The following is a 14,964-nucleotide window of genomic DNA, read 5'->3' on the forward strand; positions in this document are numbered from 1 at the left end:
ATGTATAAATACATGGAAACTAGCTCATTCCCACAGATTCTTTCTATAAAGATCATCAATCATAATTTTTTTCCTTAATGTTTTAAAAATCAACAGTTCACTCTAAAACTCCTTTCCATTTAATCTCTTCTACTGAAATAATGCTGCCCGCCACAGGAGCACCAACTAAGAAGGAAAACCAAAATGTTTAGTGTTCTTCAACTGAAAAACCTGAAAATGCCACCACCCACACACACATTCTCACAGGGCAGCCAGAGGTAGATGCTGGCATCTTTATGTATGCTTTGAGCTACAATTCATCAGTCGTTGAAATTCAAATAACTGCAGAGGTGATAAGCGGCAGAGTTTCACTGAGAAATGAAATAAATTTCAATGTCAAATATTAGTAATAAAGTTGACATGCTTTCCTGCTAACATATAAAGGACAAGCAAGGGCAGCACACACAGCCTTGTTTCAAGACCTTCTGTTACTCAAAATTACACAGTATCTTCTATGCTTTTAGATAAAGAACAATGAACCTGGAAAAAAGAACAATGAACCTGGAAGAACATGTAGAAGAATACTAGAAATGTAATGGAGAATGAATTGGCAGAGTTGAAGTCAGTTACCATAAAGGATTTTTTAAACAGATAAAGTTTGAAATACTCCTGTAAGAGCAAAGCAATCTACAAACATTAATCAAGACTGACTTTAAAAGACGAGGTACTTGGGGGAAGGTAGAGCTCAAAGTGGTAGAGCTCATGCTTAGCATGCATGAGGTGTCCTGGGTTCAATCCCCAATATCTCCTCTAAAAAAAGTAAATAAATAAATAAACCGAATTACCTCCAACCCCCCCCCAAAGACATGGTACTTAATATTTAATATTCTAATTAGTTGTTTGGGGGCATGTTTTCCCCATAAGATAGTGAACATATGCAATTACGTCTTTTCATATTTAGCAAGACTTCAATGCCTATTATGTAGGTGGCGTAACATTTAATAAATGAGCCGATGAAGTATCTGCAGATTCTTCCCCCTGTAAATGTCCCTTCTAGTAAGACCTGTCCTTTTATGCAGTTATCCATTTTGCCTTCCCTTGTGCTTAATGTCCTAGTAAATCAAACACAGTGGCACAATGAATGCTGTTTTCAGATCAAACAGGTAGGACAGTAGATAATGTCTCAGTAACTGTTTTATTAAACCAACCACTCCCCACTACACCAGAAAAAGATCACTATTCCGCCTCCAACCTAATTAATGACTTTATCTCTTGCTTACCTTCCTCCGGGGCAGCTGAAGCTCCTTCAGGTAGTATAGGCTGTAATTCCCCAGTTTCAGAATTATTTTCCAAATCAGTCATCTGCATTCCTTCCAGGAGACCTCCTTTAGCATTAGTCCTCAAAGAGAGAGAAAATAACCTGATATTTTTGTATAACTAATCAGTGATACAATAATCTAGATTTTCTTCTTGCCCAGAAACTGAGTATCAAACTAAGGAGAGAATAGGGCACTGGTGTTTAGTACTAAATTTCAAGTTTTATTTTCAAAACATTCACTAGAAGACTCACAATGAAAAGTCATAAAGTCATGGATTACATTACTGTCCATATCCTGCGATAATGTATCAGAGTTTTGTAATTGTTATGATTGGGGGAACAGGGGTAAGGTACACACGCTCTATTACTTCTTATAAATTGCATGTGAATCTACAGTTATCTTAATAAGAGTTTCAATTTAAAATTAATATAAACAGAAGCCCTAAATAATTCGTCCTCACCAACACTGAACAACTTTTGAAATATACTGAGTGGAAAAACAAGGTGCACTTTTTGTATTTAAAGAGCCATATAGTAACAGCTACTTAAACATACCTAAAAACTGAGAAGACAGAACATATATAAAAAATTAAGAACCGAAAAACCAAAAAACAGAAAGAAAAAAAAGAGAGAACAAAAAACAACAGAAATATTTTTTAAATTAAATTAAATTAAAAAAATTAATAACAGCAATGTATGTGGGCAGGGGGTTGGAAAACAAAGCAGATGGGAGACAAAGATGGGGAAATTTTAACTTAATATTCTTTGTTTACTTCCATTTTTGAACCATTTATTATCAGTATTTAAAATTTTTGCTTACACTACTTTAAATCAGGCAAGGAAAAAAAAAAGACACAAGCTGGAAAACACCACAAGCCAGCCTGGCAACATAATTAACTGTAAAATGAGGGTTATAGATATGAGCTTTACACATTTATAAAGGATTTTACAGTCTAGAAAAAGGTGTACATTCATACACATTTAATCTTTATGACTAAAGGCAGATATAAATATCTCCATAACAAATAAAATAAAAAAACAAGTTGTAGCTTCACCTTGAAAGAAACATGTATAAAACCAGGCTAGGTAACAGGGGAGGGCAAGACAATCTCCAATGACTATAACAACTTTCCACTGCTTAAATTAGAGCTAGAACAGAAAACTATGGCACCAGCTGTTCTTTTGTATTTGGTAATTTATCCAGATCTTAAAACTGTATAAAATTAAGTAAACTTAAGGAATATTAATCTTTCTCTAAATTTAATTCAAATTTCTTTTCAAAGCCTCCAAGGTAGAACTATTCCATTGTTTGAAATTGGAGATGTATTTAATATCCATAGAATAGATCAGCAGATGGATATTAATGGCCCATCTAGCACATTCACAGACAGCACATTCCACAATCACACTCCTTTGAATGAATGGAAGTTTAACTGGCGTGGCTGGGATCTGAGTTTCTTTCCTGGGAGAGAGATAAAGGTACTGACAATATGTATTTCCCCTTTTGGGAAATTCCAACTATGTGTTTTAAAGACACTTTAATAAGGTGAGAGAAAAAAGGTGAGATAAAAACCGAAAAGTAATGTTAAAATAAAACTGCTAGAAGTGCTATACTCCAAACAAAATATGTGCAAAAGACCTATGGGACATAATACAGCCCAGCACAAATGTCTCTGAAAAGTGTGGAACAGATGGGGAAAAAAGTTGACACAAAAATCTCACAAAGAGTTCACACAAGGTTAAACAACATTATTAAAATTAGTGAAAATGAGCTCTAATATATTTAGACTGAATTTCTGGTACTATCTCATTCTGTTGAGGGAAAAAAAAAGTAAGGTCTCTGATATTTTAAAAGTTACATTTTAATACTAAAAAATTAACAAAGTGGAAATTAATTTTGTTCATTATGTTGCAGACTTCAAGTGCCAAAGCTAGTAGCTATTATTCCATTACATAAACAAAAGAACTTAATTTACCCCAAGGTGACCATTTTTCTCCTTTTCTCTACCGTAGGTAAGCCATTAAAAACCGCAACCACAAGAGCACCTGAATCCAAAGCTTGACACTGCCGGTCTTCAGATTTCGGCAGAATGTCAGTGATACTGCCCTGTGTCAAGGCTCGGGGAGAACTATGCCTGCTCCCAGACTGAGTGCTTCCCGGGGAGCCTACAGAAGAGGAAGATATTCAGAAAGAAGGCAGACAAACAAAAAGTTCTCTCTCTACCTTCCATGTTAGGAGATCTCACTATTACCTACATTTTTAAACTGTAGGATAAGTCAAAAACAATTTTAATGTATATCCCAGTCTTTCTGATGCCAGGTATTTAAAATTCAGGAGTCCAGAATATGGAGTCTAATGGTTGCATTTTCTTCCTGATGGCTCTATTCTGTTGTGTGATCAAGGAACTTTCAAATTAAGTTTCAGCTATTTTGGTGCCTTTTAGAGGTCTGGTGCTATACCATAAGATCAATTTCAAATAACAGACATCTACCCACCAAAATTACGTTCTGAACTCTCCAAACTTACCTTCAGACAAAGTTTGACAGTCTCCTTTAGAACGGCTATTTTCCCCAGAGTCTACTGCTCTTCGAAGAGACAGACTACCTGCTATACTGGACCGAGCTGGCTTGGGTGAATTACTCTTCTTACTTGTGGCTGCAAAGACATTTAAAAACATTTCTGATTATGATAAAATAGCACAAAACTCATTACCTAGGCAGTCAGAGAAAGGTTTAATCTTATCATACAGGGAAGGTATTCCATCTACAGTGTCCAAAAATAAACAGAACACTCTGGTCCCAACTGGTTTATTTGGAGTTTTTTGCCAAAAGTATTCCTGTTTTGCTGTTTGTGGAGCAGTCTTCACTTACAAAAGTAGAAAAACATCAGTTAACTCCAACAGAAAAATCATACCAGACATGAACTCCAATCTCAATGCAATTAAATTAAATATTAACAACAACAAAAAACTCAAAGCACTTGGAAACTGTAAAATACTACTGGATGAAAAAGTAAATCAGTGCTGAAAGAAATGAACCACAATTATAATACTTCAAGATGTCTGTAGCTAAAACAGTAATTAGAAGAAAATGTACAGCCTTACAACAAATTAATTAGGAAAAAAAAGAAACTAAATGGCCCAACATGCAGACTCAAGAAGTTAGAAAAATAATAAAAAGAAATTAAAAGAAAGTAGAAGAGATGCACTAAAAGATAATAAACAGATTCAGTAAGGTAGGATGATATAAGAGCAATAATTGTCTTTTTATACATCAACAAAGAATAATCCCAGAATGAAATTAAGAAAACAGTTCCATTTACAGTAGCATCAAACAGAATAAAATACTTACGGGAAAATTTAACAAAGAAATGTAGGGCTTGTACATTGAAAACTATCATACATTACTGAAAGGAGTATAAAGAAGATAGGAAAAATACTTCACGTTCATTGGCTGGAAGACTTAATATTGTTAACACAGTAATACTCCCAAACTTGATCTATAAGATAGATTCAACACAACCTCTATAAAAATTTCAATCACCTTTTTTTTGCAGAAATTGACAAGCTGACCCTAAAATTCATAGAAAAATGTCTAAGATCCAGAATACCCCCAAACAATCTTGAATGGAGGACTCACACTTCTCATTTCACAATTTGCTGTAAAACTATAGTAATGAAGATTGTGGTACTGGTATAAGATAGAAATACAGATTAATGAAACAGTATTTAGACTCCAGAAATAAACCCTTACATTTATGGTCAATTAGTTTTTGACAAGGAGGCCAAGACAATTCAATGAGCAAAGAAAACAAAAACCATGGAAAATAACAAGTGTTGATAAGGATATGGAGAAACTGGAACCCCTATACTCTGCTGGAGAATGTAAATGGTGCAGTTACTTTGGAAACAGTATGGCACTGCCTCAAAAAGTAAAACGTAGTTCCCATATAACCTGGCAATTTCACTGTTAAGCATATACTTAGGATAAAAAAAAATGTCTGCACAAAAAATTGTACATGACTGTTCAAACAGCTTCATTATTCATAATAACCCAAAAGTAAAAAAAAAAAACCACACAAAAAAACAAAACAAACCCCCAAGTCCCCATCAACTAATGAGTAGATCAAACAAAAAGTGATACAGACATACCAGGAAGTATCATTCAGCCATAAAAAAGAATTGAAATACATGCTACTACATAGATGAAAACATTATGCTAAGTTAGAGAAACCAGATATAAAAGGCATTCATATTGTGTGATTCCATTTATATGACAAGTCCAGAAGAAACAAATCCATGCAGACAAAATAGACTAGTGGTTACTAGGGGATGGGGGAGGGGAAGATGGGGAGCAACAGCTTATGAGTATGGAGTTTATGGGAGAGAAGTGTTGAACATGTCCTAGACTTAGATGCTGTAAGAAAAATTATGATGATCAATTTTTCCACTGCAAAGTATACATAAAATATTGGTTAAGGAAAAAAATGAATACAAGATGCATTAACAGAAACAAAGGCAAAAACTAACATAATAATAGACAGAAAGCAGTAGATGTAATAAATCTAAGTATTAGGTCTTTGAAGAGATGAATAAAATGAATAAGCCTCTAGCAATTCAAATCAAGGGAAAAAATAAGAAAATACAAATAAGCAATGACATAACTGAACAAGTTAACACCCAATATTCAGAAGAAGTTTTTAAACTTTAAGGGAACAGAATAAGGGACCTTATACCAATGCATTAATCTAATAAAATGAGTAATTTTGTAAGAAAATTAATTACAAAAATTGATTTAAGAACTGGCAGAAATATGATGCCAATACACACTTAAAAATGAAAAAGGCTGTTAAAAGTTCTATTCCTGAAAGAACTCCTAGTTTTTTCAGTGAGTTTCATTAAACTTTTAACGAGCAGATAACATGTTAAATTTTAACAGCATAGAAAAGGGCAAAAGCTCCTGAATTTACTCTATGAGGCTGGCATAAAATAGGAACTCAAATGGGTTAAGGATAGTGTAATGAAACTATATAGCTCAATATTACTCATGACTACATAGTCAAGAATCCTAAGTAAAGTATTAGCAAACTGAGTATAGCAGTACAGTTAACCTTTGAACAATACAGGGACTAGGCGTGCCAACTCTCCAGAGTCAAAAAACTGGGTATAACTTTATATTCAGCCCTCTTATCCCCAGTTCAGCTCCCACTGATTAAACCAACTGAGGGTTTATTGGAAAAAAAAAATCTGCAGATAACAGGACTCACACAGGTCAAACCCATGTTGTTTAAGGGTCAACTGTATATTAAAAAATTACAGTGCTCACTTTGGCAGCACACATACTAAAATTAGAACGATACACAGAAGATTAGCATGGCCCCTGTGCAAGGATGACATGCAAATTCATGAAGCATTCCGTATTTTTTGTAAACTGGCTATACTTCAATTAAAAAAATTAATTAATTAAAAATCACAAACCATAACGAAGTAGAAAGATTCATTCTAGAATTTCAAAAATGGTCAATGTTAGATATATAATGTAATTCTCTATTCACAAAGTAATAGGGCAAAATAACATGATTATTTTGACGGATGACAAAAACGCATTTGATGTAATTCTATACAACTTCTTGATTTAAAAAAACCCCTTAGTAAGTAGGAAAAGAGGTAGTTTGGTGTAATGGGAGAACATAGGCTCTAAAGTTCAAGTTCCTGGCTCTGCGATTACTACCATCAAACTCTGAGGACCTTTGATTGCTCCCATGCCTCAGTTTCTTTATCTGTGAATTGGGGATAAAAATAACTTTCTTCATAGAGTTGTTGTTAGGATTCAGTGAGTTAAAACATTTGACTTAGAATAGTTAAGATACCTGGCAAAAAATAAACACTTAGTAAATGATAATCATTACTGCCGCGCTTGTTAAGAATGGAAGGATTTATCTTTCAACTTGATGAAAATTATGCATCGAAACAAACAGCAAAATTTGAACTTAATCAGGTAAAAAAAACTAAAGGAATTCTTAAATAGGGTTGGAAATACTATAAAAATTCTATTATTGCTATTAGTTAAATTGTTCTGAGGTCCCAGCCTCGACAACACAATATCAAAAGTAAATAAGCAGGAAAGGTGTGGACAAACTATGATTATTTGCTGATGATATGACTGTCTATTTAAGACAATTCCATACAATTGACTGAAAAACTCAGAATTAAAAATTTTCACTAAGTGGGCTGAATATAAGATAAACATATAAAACCAATAGTCTTCCTATAAGTCCATAACAAATAATTAGAAAATATTCCGGAGGGGAGGAAGAGATTTCATTCACAATAGCAGCCTAAGTTATAATATATCTAGAAATAAATATAACAAAACATATACAGAATTTATATGAAGAAAACTAAAGCTGAGGAAGTATACGTATGTAACAGATGACCTGACAAACGGAACTACCATACTCCTAGATGTGAATGCCTTAGTGCTGAGATGTCAGTTCCCCAAATTAAATGTCAATTAATGCATTAAATGTAACACAATTCCAGTTAAAATGTTTTTTCTAGAAGAGTAAATGTGTAAGAACCATCAAAGACACTCTGAAAACAAAAATAAAATGAAGGCAAACATAATACAATATAACAAACTATAAAACTATAATAGTTTGAAAAAAAGTGTAGGTCTGGTAGACAACACAACAAATATTTAGTTGAACAGTATCAAATTGCTGTTTTTGTATGTAAAAAAAAAGTTGCATATTGGCAATTTTAACTGCTTCAACCCATATGAATTTAAAAACAACCATGAAAATATAGGACTTGGTCTATAATATAAAGGATAAATTTCATACTGTTGGACAGAGTAGATTCTTCAAAAACCATGTTTCATTTACAGGAGAAAACAAATCACTGAACTCACTTCACACATCATCAAAGAAAATAAATTATACACGGAATAATGACCTAAATGTAAAAAACTTAAAAACAAAGCAAGAAGAAAGTAAGTGTTTTTTTATAAACTATAGTTGAAAAGGCCTTCCAAATAAAAACATCAAACTCCCAAACCATGAATATTATTAATAGATTTCAAAAATAAAAAACTTAAAACTTCATGTTTGGCAGAAAAAAAAACAAAAACAAACAAGTGACAATGGTGGGGAGGTATTTGCAGAAATAAGTAACAAAAGCTCTGCACAAAAATCCAACAAAAAGCATTATTTCTTTTGGTTTTAAATTGTCGTTTCCCTGACAACTAGATACGGTTGAGTATCTTTTCATACATTTACTGTCCATTTGTATTTCTTACGTTAATGGCCTAATCATAACCTTTATTCATTTTTCTATTAAACTGTCATCTTTATTTTAAGAGAACTATACGTATTTGGCAATTATCCCTTCTCTTATTCATCTTCACTAGATAGTACCAAGCATTAATATATCCAATTTTAACAAACACATGCATGGAAAGCCCAGAAATAAATCCTTGCACACATGGCCACATGATTTTCAGCAATGGTATCAAGACCATTCAAGAGGAAAGGAAAGTTTTTTCAACAAATGATCCTGGGAAAACAGCATACCCACACACAAAAATAAACCTGGACCTTTATCTAACACTATATACAACAATGAACTGAAAATGGATTCAAGACATCTATAAAGAGCTAAAACTATAAAACTCAAAAGAAGAAAACACTGGGGAAAATCTTCACAATGTTGGGTTTAGCAATGCTTTCTTGGCATGTGACACCAAAAGCAGAGGCAACAAAAGAAAAAAATAGATAAATTGTACATCAAAATTTAAAACGTTTAGCATCAAACGAATCTATCAACCGAATGAAAAGACAATCCACAGAATAGGAGAAGGTATTTGCAAACACATATCTGATAAGGGATTAACATCAAGAATATACAGGGAATTCTTAAAACTCAAAAAACAGAAAACCAATCCAATTCAAATATGGGCAAAGGACTTGAATAGACACTGCTCCAAAAAAGATATATAAAGATGACTGATAAATACACGAAAAGATGCTCTCTCAACATCATTAATCATGAAGGAAATGGAAATCAAAACCACAATGATTTACATCCATTAGTATGGATATTATTTAAAAAAAAAAGAAAAGAAAAGAATAAGTGTTGGGGAAGATGTGGAGAAATTGGAACCCTTGTGCAATGTTGGTGAGAATGTAAAATGGTACAACCTCTATGTTGAAAACAATAAGGCGGTGTTCCTCAAAAAATTAAAAATTGAATTACCATATGATCCAGTAATTCCACTTCATGATCCAGTAATTCCACTTCTGGGTATATATTATATGTCCAAGAAAACTAAAAGCAGGGTCTCAAAGAAATAAACAACCATGTTCATAGCTGCATTATTTGCAACGGCCAAAAAGTAGGTGCCAACTCAAGGAATAAATCAGGAGTTTGGGATTAACAGATACACACTACTAAAGATAAAACAGATAAAACAAGCACCTATTGTATAGCACAGGGAACTATATTCAATTTCGTATAATAAGCTATAATTGAAAAGAATCTGAAACTATATGTGTGTATATATATATGCATGTATATGTATAACTGAATTGCTTTGCTGTTCACCTGAAACTAACATTGTAAATAAACTACACTTCAATAAAAATAAAATTAAAAAAAAATAACAAATCCAAAAACAAAAGAAAAAGATGAATGGGTAAACAAATGGGTACGTACGTGTGTACACACACACACACACACACACACACACACACACGAATATTATGCAGCCATGAAAGGGAAAATAATTCTGACACATGCTACAATATGGATGAACCTTGAGGACATTATGCTAAATGAAGCAAGCCAACCACAAAAGGGCAAATACTGTATTTTTCCACTTATATGAGGTACCTAGAGTAATCAAAATCAGAGACAAAAAGCAAAATGGTGGCTGCCAGAGGATAAGGGAAGAAGGGAAAGTTATTGTTTAACAGGTATAAAGTTCAGTTTTGCAACATAAAGAAAGTTCTGTGGATGGATGGTGGTGCTGGCAGCACAACAATGTGCATGTACTTAGTGCCATTAATAAACAAGTACACTTAGCAGCTGGCTCCATAGCTCAGGGGTTAGAGCACTGGTCTTATAAAACAAGTACAATTAAAGAGTGAGATAGTAAGTTTTGTTTAACAAAATGTGGTAAAATTTACCATGATTAAAAAAAAATTTTTAATTAAACACAGAATTAAAATATGAGCCAGCAATCCCACTCTAGGAATACACCCCCAAAAATGGAAAGCACAGACTCAAACAGATATTTGCACATCCATGTTCACAGCCACATTATTAACAACAGCCAAAAAGTAGAACAACCTAGATATCCATCAACAGATAAATGGAAAAACATAATGTGGTTCATACATACATACAAGGGAATATTATTCAGCCTTCATAAGGAATGAAATTCTGACACATGCTACAACATGGATGAAACTTGAAGATATTATGTTAAAGTGAAATAAGTCAGACACAAAAAGACAAATATTTTATGACTCCACTTATATGAGATATCTACAGTAGTCAAGTTTATAGAAACAGAATGTAGAGCAGTGGTTACCAGAGGGTAGGGGAAAGGGGGAGTGGCAAGTTACTGTTCAATGGATATAGAATTCTGCTTTCGGGTGATGGAAAAGTTGTAGAGATGGACAGTGGTGATGACTGTACAACAATGTGAATGTACTCAATGCCACTGAATTATACAACAAAGAATAGTTAAAACTGTAAATTTTATGTTACATATATTTTACCACCAAAAAAAAAAAGGATATATGCTTAAGAAAATGAAGACAACACACAGAAACAACAAACTCTTGACTCCGTACCCCCTCCAGGTACCACCCAATTTATTATGAAACTTCTTGAATGAGCTGAGCAATCATGCCCAGTTTCTCATCTCAGTCACTTCTGCTATACCCCTCTCCATGCGAATGGCTCTTAAAAGGGGCCACCCACCCTTCATTTTGACACCTCTCAATGGTATGACCACTCTTTCTTTTTGAGATCCTTTTTAAAAAAAATTTTGAGATATCAGTCCTTCTGATTTTTCTCCTACCTTAATGATTGCTCTTTTCAATTTCCTTCATGAGCCTCCCCTTTGTTACAAGGCTTTTAAATGTTTAAGTGCCCCAGAGCCAAAATTCCTCTTCTCCATTTAATCTCTGGCTTTCTTTAAACAGCATCTGATACCAGTGACTCCTATCTGTTTATATCCAACTTTAACCTCATAAGCTTCAGGCTTATGTGGAGTTCAACTGCCTATGAGACATTTTACTAAGATACCTTAAACCTTAACATGTTTGTTTATTTATTTGGGAGGGGTAATTAGGTTTGTTTATTTATTTATTTATTTATTTACTCTTTAATGGAGGCACTGGGGATTGAACCCAAGACCTCACGCATGCCAAGCGTACACTCTACTACTTGAGCTATACCCTCCCCCTGCAAACCCTAACATGTTTAACAAAGAATTCCTGACTTCCTGCCCCTATGACCCACAATCCCCACACCTGATTCTTCCTTGTTTGATATGCATTTCAATTAAAGACACCACCAGTCACTAAGATGCATAGACCAAAAACTTAAAGATCATTCTGAGTTTTTTCTTTCCCTAAAACCTTTCTTACTAGGGTTGTGGGAAATAATTGAGCCCTCCTGGTCTAAAATATGCACTGTATGTACTAGATTAACTTCTCTCCTACGTACCTAGAATAATACTAGCCATATACCCATCCTAGGGAGAATTAAGAAAGATGGGACCTCAGTCAAGAAAGGCTGCTAGACTACGAGCAAGCCCACCTACCCAGTGTAGTCAAGTCCAGAATAAGTCATCGTATATCACACAAGCTATTGTTACAGGCTGTTTACTGGTCTCACAACTTCCACTCTCAACCTTTTTCAGACCCCTCTCCACACAATAAGCAAAGTAATCTTTGTAAAAGGTAAATCAGATCGTAAACACTTCCCTGATTTTTATTCTCTAAAGAATTCTCCTAAAATCAGGATAAAACTCAAACTCCTCCCTGAAGTCTTCTTAGGACCCTACCTGATCTAGGAACTGCCCACCTCTGATTTCTCTCCTATTATTTACCTCTGCTTACTTAGTTCACCATGTTCAGCTCTACTGGTCGTCCTTTGAGCCGTCAAACACACAGAACAAATCCTGTATTAGAGACTTCGCATTTTCCATTCTGCTTACCCTGAACCAGTGCTTCCCCCAGATCTCTGCATGGCTGCTACCTTCTCAACCTTCAGATACCAGTTCAAATGCTGCCTCCTCAGATACGCTCTCAGACTACTTACCCTAAGTGAAATAGCACACTTCTCACTTGTGCTTTTCATCCCACTCCTCTGCTGTTTCCCTCACGGTAGTTTTTACCAACTGAAATTATGTTTATTGGGCTGTACATTTTAATGTCTGATTCTTACCAAATGAATACATGAAATGCAAGATCCATGGTTAAGGATTTTGTCTTGTTTGTTGCCCAGTATAGAATAAGAAATCAAGAAACAGCTCTGATACATAGCAAAAAATATAGAGTCAGTTTTGGGTGGGAGAAAAAGCTGTATATATTTGCAGTCTTAATTCATTGTGAGAAAGATGTTCAAACACTATTATTCTGAAAATAACCTGTCTTCTAACTTCCCAAATGAAACGTGGAGAAATAAAATCAGTAAGATTCTTTCACTTACAGTTTCGTATGTAACAACTGGCAGCTGATGACTTTGCCAAGAGCTCCATTCCCAAATCCTGTAATCTACCAGAGTTTTCGGTTCCACATGCAGCCAGAGCTGCCTGGTCAGCAGAAAGAAGGCCTGCTGGCATGTCTCCAGAAGCAGCATTGCTGCTTTTTATTTCTGAAAGTGTGTTCTTTACATCAGTTTTCATACATCGGACTTCAGCCATTTGAGTTTTGAGTCTTTTTAGCATCTTTAAATCAGAGGGAACTCGCCACATCGCCTGTTGCTTCCTTTGGTCTTTATCTTTTCGAGAATATGCTGCTTCAGAGAAAAAATGACAAGTCATGTTAGTATAGACTTTAACATTCATAAACCGATTTTGTACTATGAATATATAAGCAAATTTGATGTGTAAATAACCTAAGGTGCTTTAAGTGATAAAAGCATACATTAAATTCCATTAATGAAAAAAAGAGACACAAGTATCCTAACTTTATTCACACCCACAAAGTTAAAATCTGGGTCACATTACAATCACTCAAATCTGAATTATATATTTAATTCTAAAAGCTGCCCTACTGCCTGTGCTTTCTTTTTTTATACTTCTCCACTTCTCTCAAATTTTCTACACTGAGCTTTTATTATGTTCACAATTTAAAAAAAAAAGAACCTAAAAGCTAAACACTTAGTCAAATATGCTATAAATAGTATACAAAAATATATATTCTAACTAAATTTAAAAAGTTGATTTATTGATTTAATGATCCAGTGTAGATGTAGCTACTAAATGCTATGGACTATCATTAAAAAAAAGTTCCATAGAAGAGGCAAGATGGCGGAGTAGAAGGACGCTTGTAAGTCACCCTCTCCCATAAATACACCAAGATCCACATCTACAGACTCACTCAGCCAACCAGAGCACCTGCGGAACTCCGACAGAACATCACCCACTTCAAAAGATAAAGACGCCAAAAATCTGGTAGGAGAAAAGGAAAAAAGAAAGAACAAAAGGCAAAGCAGCGCGGGACGGGTCCCGCGGGGAGGGAGCGGCACAGGAGGACTGGCGCTTGCTCGCTGGGTCTCCCCTCTCCAATTGAGAGGCCAGCGGGACGGAGGGGGAGCCTCCAAGGCTCGGATCTGTACAGAGCAGCCCTTGTCTGACAGAACTAAGTTAAACGGGCACAGAGCGTCCCCCAGACACCCAACCTGAGACACGGGCCAGCAGCAGCGGGCAGGGCCAGGCTGCACAAGGCAGCTCCGGGGGACTGCAAGGGGCTGGGCGCCGGGGCTGTGGGTGTACAGGACAGAACAACCTGGGCCCTCCATAAAACAGCAAGGTTGATGTGCTCTCGGGGGAAGGGTGCATACCCCCATCTCTGAAAACCCGCGGAAACTTTTCAGGGGAAGAGGGGCGGGGCCCAGGCAGAGCCGCCATGTTCTCCGGCGCTGAGCACCCAGGCGGGGGCAGAGGCAAGACCTGCGTCCGCACCGAGGGGCTTAGCAGCCTCAAGGGCCAGACTGAGACGGGCCTACAGCCCGGGGCAGATAGGATCCTTCCACTCTGGTCCCTCAGAGAACTTGCTCCACAAAGACAAACAAGGAGCTGGGTCTTGGCTCGGAGCAGGGATGGGGCTGCCCCTCGGTCTTCCCCGAGCCCACCCGCGGAGCGCGACCAGGGCGGAGCACAGACCAGGGCGGGAGCACAGAGCAGCGGAGCTACCGGCGGCGCAGGCAGGGGGAGAGCAGCCCCCCCCCCCCCCCGCCTGTCGGGCAGGAACACAACCCCTGACCGAGGTGCTGGGAGGGGGCACGACCCGCCCTCCTGCCTGGCCAGTCTGCAACATCTGACTGCGGCATCCGGAGGGGCAGTGACCCGCCCACCCGCAGCAGAGGAGAGCTGCATCTGACCCCGCGTTAGGAGGAGGCGCGATCCGCTTGCCGACAGGTGCTGGG

The 14,964-nt window shown here is 36.4% G+C and overlaps 1 protein-coding gene and 1 non-coding gene across 5 annotated transcripts in view; one reads left to right on the top strand and one right to left on the bottom strand.

Annotated features, from left to right (window-relative positions):
* The window catches only part of TRIM37 (tripartite motif containing 37), a 108,210-nt gene that overhangs the window by 21,695 nt on the left and 71,551 nt on the right, over positions 1-14,964 (bottom strand). For 2 of the 4 annotated variants that reach the window (XM_006218008.3, XM_072940221.1), the window contains exons 19-22: positions 13,024-13,332; positions 3,825-3,953; positions 3,274-3,463; positions 1,260-1,378 (exon numbers count right to left, since the gene is read on the bottom strand). In XM_006218008.3, coding sequence (XP_006218070.1) covers positions 1,260-1,378; positions 3,274-3,463; positions 3,825-3,953; positions 13,024-13,332 — 747 coding nt within the window. The remainder of the gene's footprint in view (positions 1-1,259; positions 1,379-3,273; positions 3,464-3,824; positions 3,954-13,023; positions 13,333-14,964) is intronic. The other 2 variants (XM_072940222.1, XR_012060162.1) reach the window with 2 other exon arrangements.
* Positions 6,615-6,721, top strand: LOC116283627 (U6 spliceosomal RNA). The gene has a single exon (XR_004193266.1). It is a non-coding gene; the product is annotated as a U6 spliceosomal RNA (small nuclear RNA).

This window comes from Vicugna pacos, chromosome 16 (assembly GCF_048564905.1).
Source record: "Vicugna pacos chromosome 16, VicPac4, whole genome shotgun sequence".
Taxonomy (NCBI): domain Eukaryota; kingdom Metazoa; phylum Chordata; class Mammalia; order Artiodactyla; family Camelidae; genus Vicugna; species Vicugna pacos.